The following is a 22,105-nucleotide window of genomic DNA, read 5'->3' on the forward strand; positions in this document are numbered from 1 at the left end:
GGGATATAACAACATACAATGAGGAAATACAGAGAATCATCAGGTCATACTTCAAAAACCTGTACTCCACAAAACTGATAAATCTGAAAGAAATGAATGATTTTCTGGATAGTTACCAAATACCAAAGTTAAATCAGATAAACTATTTAAATAGACCAATAATCCCTAAGGAAATAGTAACAGTCATTAAAAGTCTCCCCCCGCCCCGAAAAAAAAGCCCAGGACCAGATAGATGGTTTCAGAGCAGAATTTTACCAGATTTTCAAAGAAGAGCTAATTCCAATACTCTTCAAATTGTTCCACACATAGAAACAGAAGGAACATTACCAAATTCTTTTTATGAGGCTACAGTTAACCTGATACCCAAACCACACAAAGATGCAACAAAGAAAGAAAAAGAATTACAGACCAATCTCCCTCACGAACATTGATGCAAAAATGCTCAATAAAATGCTGGTTAACCAAATCCAGGAACACATAAAAAAATTATCCATCATGACCTAGTAGGCTTCATCCTAGGGATTCAAGGATGGTTCAACATATGAAAACCTGTCAATGTAATGAATAATATAAACAAACTGAAAGGAAAAACCACATGATCCTCTCATTGGATGCTAAAAAAGCCTTTGAAAAAAATCCAACACCCCTTCATCATAAAGGTTTTAGAGAGATCAGGAATACAAGGAACATACCTAAACGTAATAAAGGCAATTTACAGCAACCTGGCAGCCAACATCAAATTAAATGGAGAGAAACTCAAAACGATTCCACTAAAATCAGGAACCAGACAAGGCTGTCCACTCTCCCCATACTTATTCAATATAGTAGTTGAAATTCTAGATAGAGCAATAAGACAACAAAAGTAGATCAAGGGGATACAAATTGGAAAGGAAGAAGTCAAACTTTCATTATTTGCAGAGAATATGATAGTATACATAAGTAACCCCAAAAATTCTACCAGGAAACACCTACAGCTGATAAACTCCTTTACTAAGGTGGCAGGATACAAGATCAACTCAAAAAAATCAGTAGCCCTCCTATATACAAATGAAAAAGGGGCTGAGGAAGAAATCAGAGAAACATCACCCATTATAATAGCCACAAATAATATAAAATACCTTGGGGTAAGTCTAACTAAGCCAGTGAAAGACTTATGATAAGAACTTTAAATCTCTGAAGAAAGAAATTGAAGAAGATATCAGAAAACAGAAAGATCTCCCATGCTCATGGACAGGTAGAATCAACATATTAAAAATGAAAATCTTACCAAAAGCAATATACAGATTCAATGCAATCTCCATCTAAATCCCAACACAATTCTTCACAGACTTGGAAAGAACTATACTTAACTTTATATGGAAAAACAAAAAACCTAGGATAGCTAAAAGAATCCTGTATAATAAAGCAACCTCTGGAGGCATAATGATCCCTAACCTCAAGCTCTACTATAGAGCTAAGTAATAAAACAGATTGGTACTGGCATAAAACCCAACATGTAGACTAATGGAATTGAATTGAAGACCCTGACATTAATCCACACACTTATGAACATGATTTCCAACAAAGAAGCCAAAACTGTACCATGGAAAAAAGAAAGCATCTTCAACAAATTGTGCTGGCATAACTGAATGTCAACATGTAGAAGACTGCAAATAGATTCATATCTGTCACCATGCAAAAAACATAAGTCCAAGTGAATCAAAGACCTCAACATAAATCCAGTTATACTGAACTTGAAAGAAGAGAAATTATGAACTATTCTGAAACTAATTGGCTCAGCAGACCACTTCCTAAATATAACACCAGTAGCACAGACACTGAGAGCAACAATTAATAAATATGGCCTCCTGAAACTGAACTTTTGTAGAGTAAAGGACACAGTCAATAAGACAAAATGACAGCATACACAATGGGAAAAGACCTTCACCAACCCCTCATCTGATAGAGGTTGGTCTCCAAAATATATAAAGAACTAAAAAAGGTAGACATCAAAATACTGAACAATACAATTAAAAATTGGTCTACAGAGCTTACCAGAGAATCATCAACAGAAGAATCTCAAATGGCTGAAAGGCATTTAAGGAATATCTCAATATCCTTAGTCATCAGGGAAATGCAAATCAAAACAACTCTGAGAAACTATCTTACACCTGTCAGAAGGCTAAGATCAAAAATACTAAAGACAGGTTATGTTGGAGAGGATGTGGAGCAAGGGGAACACTCCTCCACTGTTGGTGGGAACGCAAACTTGTATAGCCACTCTGGAAATCAGTATGGTGGTTTCTCAGGAAATTGGGAATAAGTCTTCCTCAAGCTATTCCTCTATACCACTCAGGCATATACCCAAGGAATGCAAAAATCTTACCACAAGGACACACAACTATGTTTATATCAGCATTATTTGTAATATCAAGAACATGGAAACAACCTAGATGCCCCTCAACTGAAGAATGGGTAAAGAAAATATGGCACATATACATAATGGAGTACTACTCAGCAGTAAAAAACAATGATATCATGAAATTTGTAGCCAAATGGATGGAACTAGAAAATACCTTGAGTGAGGTAACCCAGACTCAAAAGGACAAACATAGTATGTACTCACTCATAAGTGGATACTAAATGTGAGGGAAGGGATGGCCAGACTGCAACCCACAACTCCAGAGAGGGTAGCTAACATGTAAAGACCCTAGGAGGGACACATGGATGATCCTGTGAAGATGAAGTGCATGAGATTTACATGAGTGGACTAGGTGTGGGGGGAGTGGCAGAGGGCAAGGAGTGGGGGATGAGAACTTAGGGAAACATGAGGGTCTTGCTGGAACAGGAACAGAGTGGGAAGACAGGGAGTGAGATACCATGATAGATGAGGACATCATGGGAATAGGAAGAGGCAAGTTGCTGAGGAGGCCCTCAGGAATCTATAAGGTTGACCCCACCTTGGTCTACTGGCAGTGGTCCAGAGGTGACCAGCCTAGCAAATGACCTAGCTGTCATCAGAGAGCCTTTGTCCAGTGACTGATGGAGGCAGATCCAGAGATCAATGGCCAGGCCCCAGGAAGAGCTCAGGGAATCCAACTGATGAGAGGGAGGAGAGATACTGCAGGCAAGGGACATCGAGATCATGATGAGAGGACGTGCAAAGATGATTAGCCACACTTGTGGAAGCCCGTGAACTGTGGATTAGTGGTGTGGAGCCCCCATGGGACTGGACTAGGCCCTCTGGGTACAGAAGATGGTTACTTGGGTCAAACTGTTTGGGGGGCATCCAGGCAGGGGGAATGAGACACCTTGCACAGCCTTGGTACAGTGGGAAGGGGCTTGGACCTGCCTAGGCTCAGTGTGCTAGGCTCTGCTGAATCCCCATGGGAGACCTCAGTTTTGGGGATGAGGAATGGCTTGGGAAAGAGTGCTGGGGGTGGGAGGAGGGAAGAGGGAGGATCTGTGGATAGTATGTGGAGTGAGTAGAAAATTTCTTAATAAAGAAAAATGAAAAAAAAAACTAACTGCAAATGGATCAAAGACCTCAGTGTAAAATCTGAAATGATAGATCTTCCAGAAGAAAACTGAAGTAGGACCCTAAAGAATACAGGTGTAGGAAATGATTTCATGAACAGGACTCCATTTGTCTGGAAATTAAGGTCAAAAATTTACAAATATTGCCCCATAAAATTAAAAATCTTTGTACAGAAGAGGAGGCAGTCAATTGAGTGCAGGTGAATACTACAAAGTAAGAATCTTTACCAGCTGTACATCTGATAAAGGTTTAATGTCTAAATCCATCAAGTACCCAAAAAACAAAGACTCATGAAAACAATTCATTTTAAAAATGAGATATGAAAGAAGGTCATAGTGTCTCCCATACTTAATAGCAGCACAACAGTGGCAGAGGAAGATGAATTTCTCTGATTTTAAGAGTCTGGTCTACATAGTAATTTCTAGGACAGTCAGGGATATGTAACAGAGATTCTGTCTCAAAGTCAGGGAGGAGGTAATGGAGTTGAACAAAATTCTCAATAGAAAAAATAAAAATGTCTAGAAAATATCTACTGATTTTTGTGATTACCCACAGATATTAGGTATATAAAAATTAGAACAACTTTGATATTTCATCCTACCAATTTCAGAATGGCTAAAATCAAGAAAACCAAAAACAACAAAATGCTGGTGTGGACATAAAAAAATGGAATCATAATTCAGTGGTAGTGTGATTGCACACTAGTGTAATCTGAAAATCATTGTAGACAATTCTTAAAAAAACTAAAAATAAATTTACCACATAACCCAGCTATGCCACTTCTTGTCATTTCTTCAAAATGACAGCATCCTACTCCACAGATGTTTTGCAGACATGTTCACTGATGCTCTATTCACAATTACTAGGAAATAGAAAGAACTTAAATATCCTTCAACTAATAGATAGTGAATAAATAATGAAAATGCAGTATATTTATATAATGGAATATCATTTAGCTGTAAAGAAAATTAAAACCAAGCAGTAAATGAATGGAACTAGAAAATATTATGTTGAATGACATAACCCAGAAGCACAAAGAAAAATATTCCATGTTCTTTTATATCTTTAGTTCCTAGCCCCTAATCTCCATATGTGTGTATACAACACAGTGATTACAGAAAGGAAGAAACAAAAATGGAGATATGACAAGGGGAACTCCTAAGAGGGAAATAGAGGGACACAGGCAACATGAAGGAGAAATGGGAAAATAGGGAGGGACTTTTAACTGGAGAAAGAAGAAGTAGGAAAATACAGGAGAGGAAGAGGAAATGATGAATAACACTGTGAATGGTCGAATAACACAGGGATTAAATATTTTATATTACTTAAAGGGAATTAGGGTGGGAACAGGAGAGAGATGACTTGGAGTAAACAAACAGTATATTTGTATTTTAACTAAAAAATTTTAAAAGTACCATTCTAAGCTGTTTATACCAGGAGATATATAAGTGTGGGTAAATTATCTTAGCTGTGTCATCAGAGCAAACTGAGTTTGAATGCAAGCACAGACATTAATAAAGCTTAAACACACTGCCAAATAAAATAAATGATAAACTGCTTAGGAAAAACTGAAGGAGAAAGAAAAACACCAACTTTAACCTTATTTATGATTACCAAGGTTCCTTAGGGACTATGGGATGACATAAGTATAAGGAGACGGTAACAACCAGTTATTCAGACAGGAGAGCTGCTAAATGAACTAGTGGCATCTGCTCTGTGACTCTGATTGCACATCATCTGATGACCAGAGTCACATCTGCTCTTCCCCCTTGAGAAGTGACCACTATGAATACCTACATTAGAGATCAAGTTTGGGCCTCTTCAACAATGGTTGGGAATAAATAAAAGAAGTATTTGGTTTATCTCTAAGTGCTGAGAATTTCTCCTGGGGAAAATTTGAAGCCCCTCACCTGAACAAAACAGCATGGAGGCACATAGCATGCCTTGTACATTGTTGGCAAATTACAGTGAATCCATAAGAATTTCATAATACAATGTTTGATCATTTTGTGGTACTGGAGATTGAACTCTGAGCCAGGTTAATCTATCAATGGGCAACATCTCCAGCCTCTCATACTCTTTTGGAGGTTTCAAGACAGAGTTCCTCTCTGAAGCCCTGGCTGTCCTGAAACTTTATTTGTAGATCAGGTTAGGCTCAAACACACAGGGATCCACCTACCTCTGCCTCCTGAATGCTGTGATTATAAAGTGTGCTGCAACACAGCCCAGCTAATATGTTTTTGAAAGATGCAGGTATTCCTATACCAGAAGTGGAACCCAGGCCCCCTGAGTGAAAACTAGGAATCCTAACTGCTAGACTATGTGGGTTTATAATAAAATTTTAAATGAACACTCACATTTTAATTTTTTTTATTTTTGAGATAATAATGTAATTGCACATTTCTCCCTTTCAAATAATTCCATATACACCTTCCTTCTATTTTTAAATTCAGTTAATATAAGTGTTATTGAATACATTTATGCATATTTATATACATATATATATGTACATAAAACATGTTTGGTGTGTATAATCCACACATACTTAAAAAGAATACCTACAATTCGATTTGTGAAGATAGAATAAAATTCTTTCACTAGCACTTTCTTGATCATGTCTGGTTGTGTGATTACCAGCACAGGGAGGAGTCCATCATATAGCCTGTATTGGGAAAACAGAGATAATTACACTTTGATCCTGATGTTACCTCTATTTCTATAATACATGGTTCTGTGAACTGAACCTTGGTCTTTTGTAAGAACAGCAAATGTTTATTCATTGCTACTCTACTGCTCCTAAGGACAAATTATTAACAATTGGCAAGAAATAGTGTTTCAAGGAATTTTCCATTGGGGCCAATAGAAATGCATCACAACATGCCCATGGCTTTGGGTCACATGTTCTTATTGACCATGTCAGCTCAGCAGATGCTGTGATTAGTACTGTGGTTTCTGCTGATTGATGGGAAGAGTTGAAGAAGCAGAACCTATAGCACCTTGCTTGTAGTACACAGCATAGTGATGTCACTTCTTCCTAGGCTCTAGACAAATAACCAGATCACTCAGTCATCACACAAAATAAGTAATGAGACAAGCCCAGAAGACAACAGAATGTTATAACACGTCCATCACCTTTTCTTCAAAGTGAATGGTATGTGTTGAGAAGAAATAATCATACACATTCTTGTTAAAAAGTCATTGCCTTATATAAAATGCAACAAAAATTGAAAAGTAAAAGAAAATTCAGCAAAATGTGTAATCGCAGGACTCTAAGACCAGTAGTCATGAGGCAAAGATGGAAGACAGAGACTTTTAGGCCAATATGGACACATAGTAACTTCCAGACCAATGTTGGATATATTGAGACCTGGTCTCAAAAAATAAACAACAGGGGAAGGCCTGGGATACCTCAAACTTACAGAAAGAAGTACAAGCACGTAAGGATTACTGCGATTGAGAGAAATGTTCTTCCCCACAGAAAAGCACACAAACTGGTTACCCAATTCCACATGGTCAGCCCTGACAACATACAAACTAAAAACATTTGCAGACTGAATAGGTCATAGTTATGAATATAAATGCACTTATGTATACATATAGTCATGTAACAAAAATTAATGAAAATGAGAGGATGTATTTGTAGGAGGAGAGGGAAAGGAGAAAGGATGTAATTATATTATAACCTCAAACAAAAAATGAAGGAATAAAAACAAAAAACCACACTTTATTGATAAATTCAATTAACCAAAAATAATAACTAAGCTGGAAGGTGGTGCATGCCTTTAATCCCAGCACTCTTATCTGTTGAGTTTGAGGCCAGCCTGGCCTACCAAGTGAGTTCTGAGAAAAAGGCACAAAGCTACACAGAGAAACCCTGTCTCAAAAAACCAAAATAATAATAATAATAATAATAATAATAACAACAACAACAACAACAACAACAACAACTAAGAATTAGCCCATTTCCCCCTTAGCCTATCTTGGAAAAGTCCATAATTTACTGGAAATATTTTTCATAAAATTACCTTTGCTTTTATCTAAGTGTAAATCATTATAGGCAGAAGACACTCTTGTGAATTTATGAGTACATATTACATGCATCAGAATTAGTGCAATCTTACAATTTTTAAAAGTCTCAAGGAAGAATAAATGGAGGCAAGAACCATTATAATACATTAGATAAAAGTAAGGCTAGCTGTCTCTGGATTACCAATGAGTGCAGACAAATCATTACCTGCAATGTCCTCATTTTAATTCAGACTGTTGCCAGCAACATACTTATGGAACCCTTGGCAGGATTGGCTTTCAGACACTTTAAAACAGGCAAATGTGTCCCAACTACTTCTGGACTGACAAAATTCTCATGCAGTTTGGTATCACATTATAACAAATTTACATATTGGACATTTGCAGAATACTCACCCCCACATATCTCCATACTTTTTATGGCATTCTGTATCATATTTCCACATACCCTGGGAAAAGAAAAGAATTTTAAAACTCATTATTTTTCTACCTGCATTGGCCACTAAATGGAAAACAAATAACCCAAACCCCAGGACATCAGGAACCTGTTTTTTTAAATTTTCCTACCAAGCAATTAATGGATATTATTCCAAGTTCTCTGAGAGAAAAAGGAAATACAGGAGAAATTTGACATAGGAAATTTAAAGATATTCATGATTTCTTTTCTGGATATTGTACATTCTAATCATGCCTTCTTTATTAAAAATAGAAACTGTCTTTACCTTTGGTAGGACTCTGATTTTGTTTTGACTCTGAACTCCTGAAACACTCTGTCTTTCCCCCTCCTTGGGTGCCTCAGGGCACCAAGAGTTATAGGGAGATTGCCATGACTGTGTAAAATCTATTAGCTTCTCACTGCTGACTGCCCCTTTCCCTCACTTGATGACTTCTCCAGGATTCAGTATAGTCAGTAAATTGAAGACAATATTGATATTAGATTTATATGATTGTCTTTCTTAATATTAAATGAAAAGGAACAATGAAGTAGAGGCAAATGATTTTACCTTCTATTGTCCATGTTCAACATGGAAAAATGAAGATATGCTGCCTCACATAAAGAAAACCTAAAAGTTATTGCTTGGTTTGAACTTTCACCTCTGAACTCTGGGGAAAAAAATCCATGTAATCAATATGTGGCAATTGTAATTTTGGTGGTTAGATCCTAAGTAACTCAGCTTGGACTCAAACTCTCTATGAATCTAAAATGACCTTGAAATTCTGATCCTTCTGAAGATAGTGATTACAGGTGTGTGCCCCAGTTTTTTTGGTGGTGGGTTCAAGGCCAGGGATTTGTCCATTCTAGGCAAGCATTCTACAGAAGGGAATTACATATTGAGTGACTGTGAATGTCAACTATACAAAACTATGTCACCAGGCAGGTGATAGAGCCTAGTATATAGAGCCTAGTATTTAGAGCCAGGGTGAACCAAGGTATTTTCTGAGATCCTAATGAAATTACAAAGGTAACATTACATCTAGGTCCTTGTCCAGGAACTGAATTGTCAATATCCAGTCTAGGGCTAGATCCAGTTCCTCAAATGAGTGAAGGTTGTAGCTTCTTGGAGATTTGACTTTTTCCTGGTCTGTGCTTCAGTCCTAATGCATCTGTGACTGAAGTATGGATATCTGTGTTCTTTTTCCACCCATTTATGATTTAGCTGTGTGCTAGCCTTAGCCATTTCCTTTTAACATATACCATGTAAGAAGCTTTCTGCTTAAAAATTTTCTGATAAAACTCATCATTTTATGCAAGACCTCCTGGGCATAGCTACATGTCTTCTTTATTTGTCATACACAGTTCACCCTGAAACAGCTCATCACCTTGACCACTGGGATCCTGGTTCATGTAATGTACTCTATGCAGGGCTTGAGATTACTAGAAGTTATCAAGAATGAGTGTTACTGTAGCATGAATCTTAAAGGTACTTGTTAATAAAACTCAAATCCGAGGCCAGTTATTGGGGTGAATGCTGGAAGATCAGAGAAGGAGAACAAGCCACAGCTATCTCACCTTGCTAGTTCCTCAGGTGATCCTGTTTCCTCAGGCTGGAAGCTTCTGAGTCCTCATCCCAATGGCTCTCAGCTGGACTGTGTTGCTCCAAAGCCTGAACTAACTACATGCTTTTTCCTCCCCTAATTCCTGGTCCTCATGCCTTATATACCTTTCTCTTTCTGCTCCCACTCCCTGGAATTAAAGGTTGTGTTTCTGGGATTAAAGGCGTGGATCACCATGTTTAGCTCTTTCTAAAGTGGCCTTGAACTCAGAGATCCGGCTAGCTCTATCTCCCAAGTGCTAGGATTAAAGGTGTGTACCACCACTGCCCAACTTCTGCTATAGCTTACTCTTCCCATTTTCTAGCCACCATTTTTGGCTTTGTTCTAGTGGCTGACTGTTCTCTGACCCCAGATATGTTTATTTCAGGGAACACACAATATTTTGGGGAACACAATACCACCACATGTTACTGTGCTAAATATACAAAAAGAGTCAGATGCAGGGAACTGTATAAAAGAAAGGGTGGAGAAATAACTGAGAGTAAACATGGGAGTAAAAGAGTCTAAAGAACAGTCTCTTTTCTTTTACATGTTTCATCGGCTTCTACTTTGTCATGTATCACTATGGTACTTAGATGAATTCTTTACTTTCATTAAAAAAATATACCCTTGGTTCCCCAAATAATGATCTATAAATTTAAAGACATGGGAACAATTAGGTTGAAGTTTAAAGACAGAATATTACCTATGAGGGCCACATGAGTTTCCTATTTTGGGTTTGTGCTGTCAAATTTTATACATGACTGGTTGTACCCACACCTTGAATATGATGCATTTGTAATTCAACACCCCTGTAGATCTAGCTAATATACTCCAAAACAAACTGGGGACACAATGTAAAAATAGAATGTCAAAAAATAGAGATATAGATATATAAGGCCCTGAGGACCAGGAGGTACCTTAATTTCTTGAATTACTTTCACTTCATGATACCTCAGAGGATGAGGAGAAACTTCCTTTTTGCTGGTGCACTTATAAAATCACCTGAATTGGCTCCTACTTGTCTAACTGAGTCGAAAGCCCATCCTCCTCAGGATCCTCCCCATTTTGGTTTTAGCCTTCCTCTAGTTTTCAGAAACTCATGATAAAAGATCAATAGAAGATGCTACTACATGGTATGACTAATAGCCCAAACTTGTGTCAACAATTTATTACTCAAATCTTACTCCCAGTTAGAAAAAAATGTACCCAATCTCTCATGATTATATATTACCTAGGGGATTTCAGCACCTACTGAATATTTAATTACTCAGTAATTTCTCACCATACAGCATCAATTACAACAGACTCAGCTGGAAATTTCCTCAGAGAAATCATAGATTACACCTCCATTTTCTTATTTAGATCATATTACAGAAGACAGTACCATTTGTCCACAAATATTTGCATGTAGCTGCTAACATTTATTGATTTTCAAAGATTTTAGGAGATATTAATTGACTTAGGCCTCCCCTGAAACATACTAGAAAATATTTGACCCTCTATGTTTTCATAGTAAGAGGAGATAAAGACCCCTCTTCTAGAAAGCTTACTCCTGAGGGTCAAACACATTATAATTGTTATACTGAATCATCACTCATATACAGTTGACAAGTATTGGCCCAAAGCTTCTTCTATCTCCTGTACTGTTAGGTACTCCTACATATCCTTCTGGCTGACTCTTGCAACCTAGAAGATCTATAGAATGGATTTTTCTGCCCATTGATTCTGGCTGTCCCTTGACTTTTTATTATGAAATCATTTTTTAGCTTATCTAGAAAACAGGTGTCCTCAAGCCCTTCAATTTATTGTGTGACAAACTGACATGATAGTTCACCCCTTCACCTCTTCACAGCTTAATTCACTTTGGGTCTTCACTGACTCTTGACAGGTAGCTCTCTCTTTGACCTTATAGGCCAGTTTAGTATTTCATATCCTGCTGATCCTTTAATGCAAATATTTGCACACTACTCTCTAGTTATCCCAACACTTTGGATGATATACACAATCCCAGAAACAGATAATGTGTTGCTTGGTGAGAGCCTTTGGGTGTGCCTAATGTCATACTTCAAGTAACTCCTCATACATTGAAGGCTTCAGCTAAGTTCTCTCAGAATGTAGGTTATTCTTGCAGTCCCTCAACCTCTAAACACTTACTCTGACAGTTTATATTTCATGTAAGATGTTCAAATACTTCCTGGTGCTCCTATTAAATAGACTGTGGATGAAGAAATGTTTCAATTCTTTTAGCATGCCAAACAACAATTAGAACCAGGAGGCTCCTTGTTTTCTCCAATATCTTCAAGCTGTAGATCTAACTTCCCATTATTCTATTCAGAAGGCTGCTGATTCTTCTTGGTTTAAGCTAGCTGTTGACACATGCAATTCACCATCTTCACTGTACTATGCCTCAACCCCAATTACAGTTATCTAGAGTTCATGTATGACAAATTATCTCTGATTGTCCTGCTTGTGTAACATATTTGCCTTCTTGTTGTGGTATAAATCTCCAAGGCTTACTACCTTATAGCAGAGAGATATTATGGGCATTTCAAATTTTTGGAAGCCTCAAATACATTCATGTTAGTATGACATTTATTCTGGGTTCCTCCTCATGTCTATCCCATTAACTGGAAAAGCTGACAAGCATTTGATTGCTACTTGCCAGTTAACATTTTTTATAGTTGGCCCTCCAAAAATGTTTTAAAATAACAGTTAATGCTCCAACATAGACTTCTGATGCCTTTAAGAAATTTTGTGCTACATTATGTATTATATATAAAACTGGCCTCTCGTATTTTTCAATGACAAGAAATCACACATGGGTCTCTTAAGGTTTTGCTTGAAAAAAAAGTCAGAGTATACATATGTCCTTACTTCTACAAATCTTAATTTTTCTTTAATTTAATACATTTTGAGAATAGAACAACAAAGTTTACCTGGAGCAGAAAATTTTTTGATTTGACATGCTCCAGAAGGAGAGATTTTGTGAAAAGTTCCTGATATAGGGGAATGGTGTGATCATGACATTGTGCTCATGGAGTGGAGAGAAAGTTTGTATTTTCCTACAGGGAGCTGTGGATCACATTAGGTCCCAAAACACCCTGTTCTGTATTCCCAGGCTATGAAGGCGTCTGTTCTGGTACAGTTGACCAAAGCTAAGGATACAGATGATGATGTGTTTGAAGGTGGCATACAGTCCAGTATACCACTTGCAGTCCACCTGGGAGGGCCCACTCCCAACTTGGGGACAGATTAAATGTCTCACAGCAAAAGGAATTTGAGTGATCAAGGAGACAGGGAAGCCTGTTATTCACACTCTATTTACATTAGCAATCCTGGGATTACTCTATGCCATACGTGGAAAATGTGGAAGTCTACTGGGCCTGCGTAGCTTACACTCCTTTTGGTTTATCCAATCACATGGGAAGATCTGCCTACTAGATTATTTACTAATGATGTGCTTGTTTATTTTGCAATGCTGATTGATGTTTTACATGTCGTGCCAGGCACTATTTACTTTAACTATACTGATAGATCATAAATAATTCTTATTTGTTTGTCATTGATGGGACAGTATGACTATGTTCTTCTCATGTAAGTGACTGGCAAGGCCTATAGTTCAAGGGTCCATGAAGGATCAAAAATCAAGCATCACCAACTCATTCATCATTCTGATTTCTAATAGGTTACACCATTGGATGGGCATTTACCAGAATTCAGTGATTTTCCTGTGGCCTGCTTCATAATGGAATTCCCCTTGAATGGCTTCCTCCATGACTCTAAAGTACTTCTTGCCACTGAATGGATGCTCTCAGGTGCTGGTTGTCTTGGCTTAGTGGTGCCCACCTGGTCTGAATGAATATAAATCTTATAATCCAGAGGCAGGCAGGCAGAGCAGGCAAGGCTGCAGAGGCAGGCAGGCCCAGTGGTGAGGGCAGCGGCCTAGATGCAATTGTAATAAAAACCAGAAACTGAGCTACCACCCACTGAGGAGTTAATTAAAACAAGCACCTAAACAAGAGCTCTGAACAGGGACACCTTGGATCCCAGCACCTGGGGAAGGGGCTGTCTCTGTGGGACAAGACCTGAGAAGATCTGCACACTGTCTGGGACTGGCCCAGGGTCCAGCTGCCGATCCTGAGAGTCCCAACAACTTGGAGGTGTTGCTGATACTACCATACTCAGCTGAAATCCATCCGGGAGAGGAATCAGAAACCTAAAGTTTGCAGCCTGAGGAAACAAGAACAGCTGAGAAGTTGACGTATGAGCAAAATGTGACCTGAGAACACAAAAGGAGACAATGCACAGCCAGATCACCAGAATTGTAAGTATATACTTCACAGAATGAGAACAGGTAAGCTCCCATCTCCAGACCAGCAGATCAGGTCTCTAACTCCTAGGCCCTACCCACTAAAGCTACCTTTCCCTATTCTTCCCCAACCCCTCCAAAAAAAAACAAAAAACAATCAAATAAACAAGAAACTAACCCCTACAAACCTAAAAACCACTGAAACCATAAGCAAACCCTATACCAATCAGGAAAAAATGCTCCCAGAGACAGAATCCACTAACACTGATTTGACTAAGATGATCCTGTAGAAACAGAGCCCAACAGCACCAATTTAACAAAGAAATCCTAGTGAACCAAGACTAACAATTAGAACAAGAGAGGCACCTTCAGACACAGACACTGCCTACACAGAACAGAGGAAGAGATGAGTAGACTCCAGTGCAAAAACACAGGCAACAACACGAAGACCTATATGAGAACGTCACAACCTAGTTACTCTACACCTATAAGACCTAAACATACCAAGGCAGAAGAATCAGAAGAAATAAACCCTAAAAATGACTTTAAGGAGATGATAGAAGCCCTTAAAGAAGAAACGAAAAGCTCCCTTAAAGAGGAAATAAATAATTCCTTAAGAGGAAATGAAAAACTCCATTAAACAGAAAGAGAAAAACTTCCGTAGAGAGGAAGTAAAAAAAAAAAAAAAAAAAAAAAAAAACCTCCCTTAAAGTGGAAATGAAAAACTCCATTAAAGAGGAAATAAAAAATTCCCTTAAAGAGGAAATTAAAAACTCCATTAAAGAGGAAGTGAAAAACTCCCTTAGAGAGGAAATAAAAAATTGCCTTGAAGAAATGGAAGAAAAAACAAATAAAAAATCAGAAATCAGAAGAAATCAAAGTCAAGAAAAAGTAATTAAACAGATGAAGGAAACAATCTAAGATCTGAAAAATGAAATTGAGACAATAAAGAAAACACAAACTGAGGAAAACAGGAACTACAGAAACAAGCATAACCAACCGAATGTAAGAGATGAAACAGAGAATCTCAGACAATGAAGATACAATAGAGAAAATAGATGTATCAGTAAAAGAAAACACTAAAGACAAAATAGTCATAACACAAAACATGCAAAAAATTTGAGACACCATGAAAAGACCAAACCTAAGAATAATAGGGATAGAAGAAGGAGAATAACAACTCAAAGGCACAGAAAACATATTCAACAAAATCATAGAAGAAAACTTTCCTAACCTAAAGAAAGAAATTCCTATGAAGATACAAGAAGCTTAAAGAACACCAAATAAGCTGGATCCCAAATAAAAAAGTCCCCTTGCCACATAATAATTAAAACACTAAACATACAGAAAAACAAAAAAATATTAAGAGCCACAAAGGAAAAAGACCAAGTAATATATAAAGGCAAACCCATCAGAATAACACCAGATTTCTCAATAGAGACAATGAAAGCTAGAAGGTCCTGGAAAAATGTTATGCCGACACTAAGAGACCAGGGATGCCAACCCAGACTATTATACCCAGCAAAACCCTCAATCACCATAGATGGAGCAAACAAAATATTCCATGATTAAACAAGATTTAAATAGCACCTGTCCACAAACCCAGCCCTACAGAAAGCACTAGAAGGAAAAATCCAACCTAAAGAAGCTAAACATACCTATGAAAACTCAGGCAATAGATAATTCCACACCAACAAACACCAAAGAAGGAAAATACAACATGACCACAAAAATAACAACTAAATATCATTGGTCATTAATATCCATCAATATCAATGGTCTCAACTCACCTATAAAAAGACACAGACTAATAGAATGGATAAGAACACAGGATCCATCCTTCTGCTGCATACAAGAAATACACCTTAACTTCAAAGACAGACACTACCTCAGAGCAAAGGGCTGGGAAAAGGATTTCCAAGAAAATGGTCCTAAGAAACAAGCTGGTGTAGCTATCCTAATATCTAATAAAATGGACTTCAAACTAAAATCAATTGAAAGAGATCAGGATGGACATTACATATTTATCACAGGAACAATACACCTAAGATGAAGTCTCGATCCTGAACATTCATGGCCCAAATACAAAGGCACCCACATTCATAAAAGAAACATTACTAAAGCTTAAAACACACATCAAACCCCACACATTAGTAGTGGGAGATTTCAATACACCACTCTCACCAAAACAGACCTACCAGACTGAAACTCAACAAAGAAATAAAGGACCTAACAGATGTTATGACTCAAATGGACTTAATAGATATCTACAGAACATTGCAACCTAACAAAAAAGGATATATCTACTTCTCAGCACCCCATGGAACCTTCTCAAAAATTGACCACATGCTTGGTCAAAAAAATAAATCTCAACAGATACAAAAACATTGGAATAACCCTCTGCATCTTATCAGACCACCATGCCTTAAAGTTAGACTTCAACAACAACAAAAATTATAGAAAGCCTACAATCTCATGGAAACTGAAGAATGCTCACCTGAAACATCAATGGGTCAAGGAAGAAATAAAGAAATTAAAGATTTCCTAGAACTCAATGAAAATGAAAGTTCAACATACCCAAACTTATGGGACACTATGAAAGCAGTTATAAGAGGAAAATTCATGGCTCTGAATGCACACATAAAGAAGATAGAGAAATTTCATACCAATGAATTAACAGCACAACTGAAAGCACTAGAACAAAAAGAAACTATCTCACCCAGGAGAAATAGACACCAGGAAGTAATCAAATTGAGGGCTGAAATCAACGAAACAGAAACCAAGAGAACAATAAAAAAAAAAAAATCAATGAAACAAAGAGTTGGTTCTTTGAGAAAAATCAACAAGATAAACAAACCCCTAGCCAAATTAACCAAAAGGCAAAAAGAGAGCACTCAAATTAACAAAATCAGAAATGAAAAGGGAAACCTAACAACAGACAATGAGGAAATTGAGAGAGTCATCAGGTTCAACAACCTGTACTCCAAACAATTTGGAAATCTGGAAGAAATGGACAATTTTCTGGATAGATACCACACACAAAAGTTAAATCAAGACCAGAGAAACCATTTAATAGACCAATAACCCTTAAAGAAATAGAAACAGTCATCAATAGTCTCCCAACCAAAAAAAGCCCAGGACCAGATGGCTTCAGTGCACAATTCTACCAGACCTTTAAAGAAGAACCGACATACAGAGCAATGGAATCGAACTGAAGACCCTGACATTAATGCCCACACTTATGAACACGTGATTTTTGACACAGAAGCCAAAACTATACAATGGAAAAAAGAAAGTATCTTCAACAAATGGTGCTGGCAGAACTGGATGTCAGTATGTAAAAGATTACAAATAGATCCATATCTGTCGCCATGCAAAAAACTCAAGTCCAAGTGGATCAAAACCTCAACATAAATCCTGTTACACTAAAGTTAATAGAAGAGGAAGTAAGAAGTACTCTTGAATGCATTGACACTGGAGATCACTTCCTAAATATAACACCAGCAGCACAGACACTGAGCACAATGATTAATAAATGGGACCCCTTGAAACTGAGAAGCTTTTGCATGGAAAAAGATATGGTCAATAAGACAAAAAGCATAAAGAATGGGAAAAGATCTTCACCAACCCCATACTGGGCAGAGGATTGATCTCCATAGTATATAAAGAACTCAAGAAACTAGACATCAAAATACCGAAAATCCAGTTACAAAATGGTCTAAAGAGCTAAACAGAGAATTCACAAAACAAGAATCACAAATGGCTGAAAGACATTTAAAGAAATGCTCAACATCCTTAATCATCAGAGAAATGCAAATCAAAATGACTCTGAGATACCACCTATACCTGTCAGAATGGCTATGATCAAAAACACTAAGGACAGTCAATGTTGGAGAGAATATGGAGCAAAGGGAACACTACACTGTTGGTGGGAATGCAACCTTGTGCAACCACTGTGGAAGTCAGTATGGCAGTTTCTCAGAAAATAGGGAATCGAACTACCTCAAGATTGAGCCATACCACTCTTAGGCATATACCCAAGGAATGCTCAACCATACCACAAAGATACATGCTCAACTATGTTCATAGCAGCATTATTTGTAATAGCTAGAACCTGGAAACAACCTAGATGCCCATGAACTGAAGAATGGATTAAGAACATGTGGTCGATATACACAATGGACTAGTACTCAGCAGAGAAAAACAATGACAGCATGAAATTTACAGGTTAATGGATGGACCTAGACAAAAATCATCCTGAGTGAGGTAACCCAAACCCAGAAGGACAAACATAGTATGTACTCAGTCATAAGTGGATTCTAGATAGAAAGCAAAGAACAATCAGACTGCAACTCACAGAACCATAAGGCTATATATATGGCATGGAGGACCCTACTGTTGCTTATAATAAGATCTGGTATTACTCAATTACTGAGCAACACTCAATGAAACATTACACTATTAAGAACAATGAAATTCCTCATAGGGTTTCCAAGTGCTGAGTGCACCCTGGGGCTGCAGCAGAAGCCCAACATGGCAGAAACCTATTGGGCCTTCATGAAAAACTCTCCCCTTCTAATGCCAATGAGGATTGAAAGCCCAATAGGGCCAGCTTTGGCAAGCATTAACATAAGCCTAGGAACTGCAGCCATGCAGTTGGATTCTCCAGAAGGAAATGTATGGTAACTGCTTTTTCTTTTTTTCTCTTCATAGGAGGTTTATTGACAGGAGGAGAGAGAAGGGGCTGGGAAGGAAATAGAGACTGGTACCTGGAGATGAGATTGAAGGAAGAGAAAGAGACGGGATGTGTATAGGACCCCCTTTTATAAGGAAACATAGCAAATGCCCAGGGGTTGCTCTTAGTGGCCACAGCTGAGGATATATCCTGGCAGGACCCCAAGGGCAGGCCAGTACAGATGCCTAAATGCCAACATTCCTCCCTTCTGTTTATTATAAAAATGTGAGGAGTTGGAAAGGGGTAGCAGGTGAGGTAGGGATGAGGGTGCCATGTTCTCGAGAATGCTTCCTGCTGGTCTGAGGGACGTCAGTCATCTTTGGGGGACCTGAGAAATCTGGGATGCTGGCCATGTCCTGGGGTAGCTAGCTGGACACTTCACTGTCCAGGCTCTGTGGAACTGTCAGGCTGTTTGAGGTGGATCCAAGTCGACTCCCTGGAGCTCACAAAAACAATTGTCAGCATTGGATGGAAAGACCCAGCAATTTGTTAGGTAGGAAAAAAGTAGGGCTGTCATTGGTGGGCCAGGTGCAGGGTCCCAGCATGTCTCAGATTGAATCTAAATCTCAGCACCAAATGTATTTTTAAACCAGCAGGGAAGGAGTCACACCATACAACAGGGCCCACGTGGGAGGTTTATTGAGGGGATGGGAGAGAAGGGGCATAGAAGAGAGTGGAGACCAGTCCCTAGGAACAAGAGTGAAGGAAGAGAAATAGAGGTAACTGCTTTTTCAAGTATGTTTGAGAATGTGTCACCCAGACACCTAGGAGATTAAGGATAACACTGAAGATCACTGACCTCCATTTAGTAACAGTAGCATGCCAGCTAAGAATTCTTATTCTCACAATCCTATTCATGCCAGAGCAGTACCTACTTCTCAGGAGTGGCTCTGTGCAACATTTTTTGGCCTCCTGAAATTCATTTAGCCCCCTTTGAAGATACCTTAAAATTTGTGAGTCTGAATGTAGCCATTATGAGACCTCTAGTTCTGCTACTTGTGAGCTGCCTATTTTTCCTTTATGGTTCTTAGTTGGTCTTTTGAAGAGCTGCCAGCTTAAGTCATGCTGGGATCAAGAATAATGGGCCTTGGTGGTTCATGTACCTGGAGTTGTGTCCATGCCAATGGATACCCACATGCTCCAGAAGGGAATTTGACATCACTGTTGCTGTTATAACAGTGACGGCTACCGCTACTACTGTTTCTGGGATTGCCACTTCATAACTGGTTACTACAGCTAGCACAGTGGAGACCCTGGCAGCAAAAGTAGTTAGCACAGTTAACTAATTTTTCATTCTATTGGACATGAATTTAAATCAATAGTTATATACATTTTGATTGGCTTTGAAAGTTATAAATTTACAAACTAAAGTTCCATTTGCTCTCAGGATACCATCTTACAAGTGTAGCAGGAATCTTAACTGGTCTTATTAATAAGAACAAACCTGAGGCCAGTTATTGGGGTGAATGCTGGAAGATCAGAGAAGCAGAAAAAGCCACAGTTTCCTCACCTCACCAGTTCCTTAGCTGGTATTGTTTCCTCAGACTGCAAGCTTCTGTGTCCTCATTTCAGTGGCTCTCAGCTGAACTATGCTGCTCCAAAACCTGAATCCTTAACCAATCAAATGCTTCTAACCAAATGCTTAACTAGCTTAGTTCCTGGTCCTCACACCTTATATACCTTTCTGCTTTCTGCTATCTGCTATCACTCCCTGGGATTAAAGGCTGGGTTTCTGGGGTTAATGGCATGGGTCACCACGCTTAGCTGTTTCTAAAGTGGCCTTGAACACACAGAGATCCACCTGGCTCTGCCTCCCAAGTGCTGGGATTAAAGGCATGCATCACCACTGCCCAACTTCTGCTATGGCTTGCTCTGACCCATTTTCTAGCCATTTCTGGCTCTGTTCTAGTGGTTGTCTATTCTCTGACTCCAGATAAATTTATTTCAGGGAACATACAATATTTCAGGGGGAACACAATACCAGATACAAGGACTCCAGTTTGCAGTAAGGCTCGTTAAGGAAGGGAGTTGCTCAGCTGCCTTCAGCCTACCAGCTATGGGTGGGTTAAGACTTCTGTTGGTCTTTTCTATGTTGATAACACAGATTGCAAGCCCAGCACCACTTAGAGATCTTTGGCAACAGTTAACTCTGCAGCTCTCACAAAATTGAGCCTGTATGATAATGAGTATTCAGAGATGGGTAATGGCTGGGGGGCGGTCACCAACCTAAGACAGAACGCCTGTGTGGCATGGTCTCCATGATGGGTAAGGTGACCTGCTGATGTCCCATGCAACCTAAGTCAGAAGCTCATTTTTCTTTTTTTTTTTTAGTAAAAAGGGGACACCTGTAGGGCCCTGGCCTCCATTTTGGGTAACTGTTGCCTTGCTTGCTGACCTTGACCTTGATATCCTCCCTATGCTAATTCCCTGTGAGATTCCACCCTCCTGAATGCTTAAGGGAAGCTCCTTGCCTGTATCCAGCATATTGGGCATTAACAGCTTAGATGCAAGATTGTAAAATACCAGGAGCGGGGTTGGGGATTTTTTGCTCAATGGCAGGGACACCTGACCAGTGCTAGCTGGAGCTCACTGACTCTGGACCGACATCTCGGGAACATGCATGGGACTGAACTAGGCCCACTGAATGTGGGTGACAGTTGTATGGCTTGATCCATTAGTGGGGTCCCTAGCAGCAGGGCCAGGACTTATCCCAAGGGCATGAACTGACTTTTTGGAACCCATTGACTGTCGTGGGATACCATGCTCAGCTTTGATATGATGGGGAGGGGCTAGGCTCTCCTTCAACTTGGTATGCCAGACTTTGTTGACTACCATGGGTGTTAGGGACCAAGATGTCAGGAACCAAACATGAACCATGGAAAGTACTAGCTAGACCAGAGAACAAGTCATATTAGCCCCTTCCCAGAGCAGTAACCAGAGGCCCGAAAGATAAGAGAACATCCCACAGTCAGGTGCCATGACAACTGAACGTAAAGAGCATCCCATGGTCAGGTAGCCTAGCAACAGAATAAACTGCCCCTGACCAGTGACCTTAGCCAACATCTCGCAGTTGCACAATCTGCCTCACATGTCTTGCACCCCTTCCATGTTCTACACGCCCCTTTTCCCTTTCCCTCCTTCCTGCCCCTTCCCCTCTTATGCTATATAAGCCATGCAGAGAAAATTAAAGATTGGCGGCTTGATCAGAATTCTGTATTGCTGTCGTCTCTTGTGTCACCCTTCCCTTTCATTCTCTCCCACAGGTGGGTCACCCCCATTGAAACCCCGCTGGCCAGGGCACATGGAAGGCCTTACCCACTCTTGAGGAGTGTATGGAGATAGAGTGGGAGGGAGGTGAGGAGGCAGGAGATGGGGAGGGGGAACTGGGGTTGATATGTAAAATGAAAAAAATTTAATAAATAAATATATTTTAAAAATCTTAAAATCCACTTATTGTCCACTTCCCATTTATAATATCTTC

At 39.0% G+C, this 22,105-nt stretch overlaps 1 protein-coding gene across 1 annotated transcript in view; it reads right to left on the bottom strand.

The window, feature by feature from the left end:
* LOC118572622 (cytochrome P450 3A13-like) overlaps positions 1-22,105 on the bottom strand; it is a 53,924-nt gene that overhangs the window by 27,168 nt on the left and 4,651 nt on the right. Inside the window, exons 3-4 of the mRNA XM_036172347.1 lie at positions 7,940-7,992; positions 6,080-6,179 (exon numbers count right to left, since the gene is read on the bottom strand). Of these exons, the coding sequence (XP_036028240.1) occupies positions 6,080-6,179; positions 7,940-7,992 (153 nt within the window). The remainder of the gene's footprint in view (positions 1-6,079; positions 6,180-7,939; positions 7,993-22,105) is intronic.

This window comes from Onychomys torridus, chromosome 22 (assembly GCF_903995425.1).
Source record: "Onychomys torridus chromosome 22, mOncTor1.1, whole genome shotgun sequence".
NCBI classification, from domain to species: Eukaryota; Metazoa; Chordata; class Mammalia; order Rodentia; family Cricetidae; genus Onychomys; species Onychomys torridus.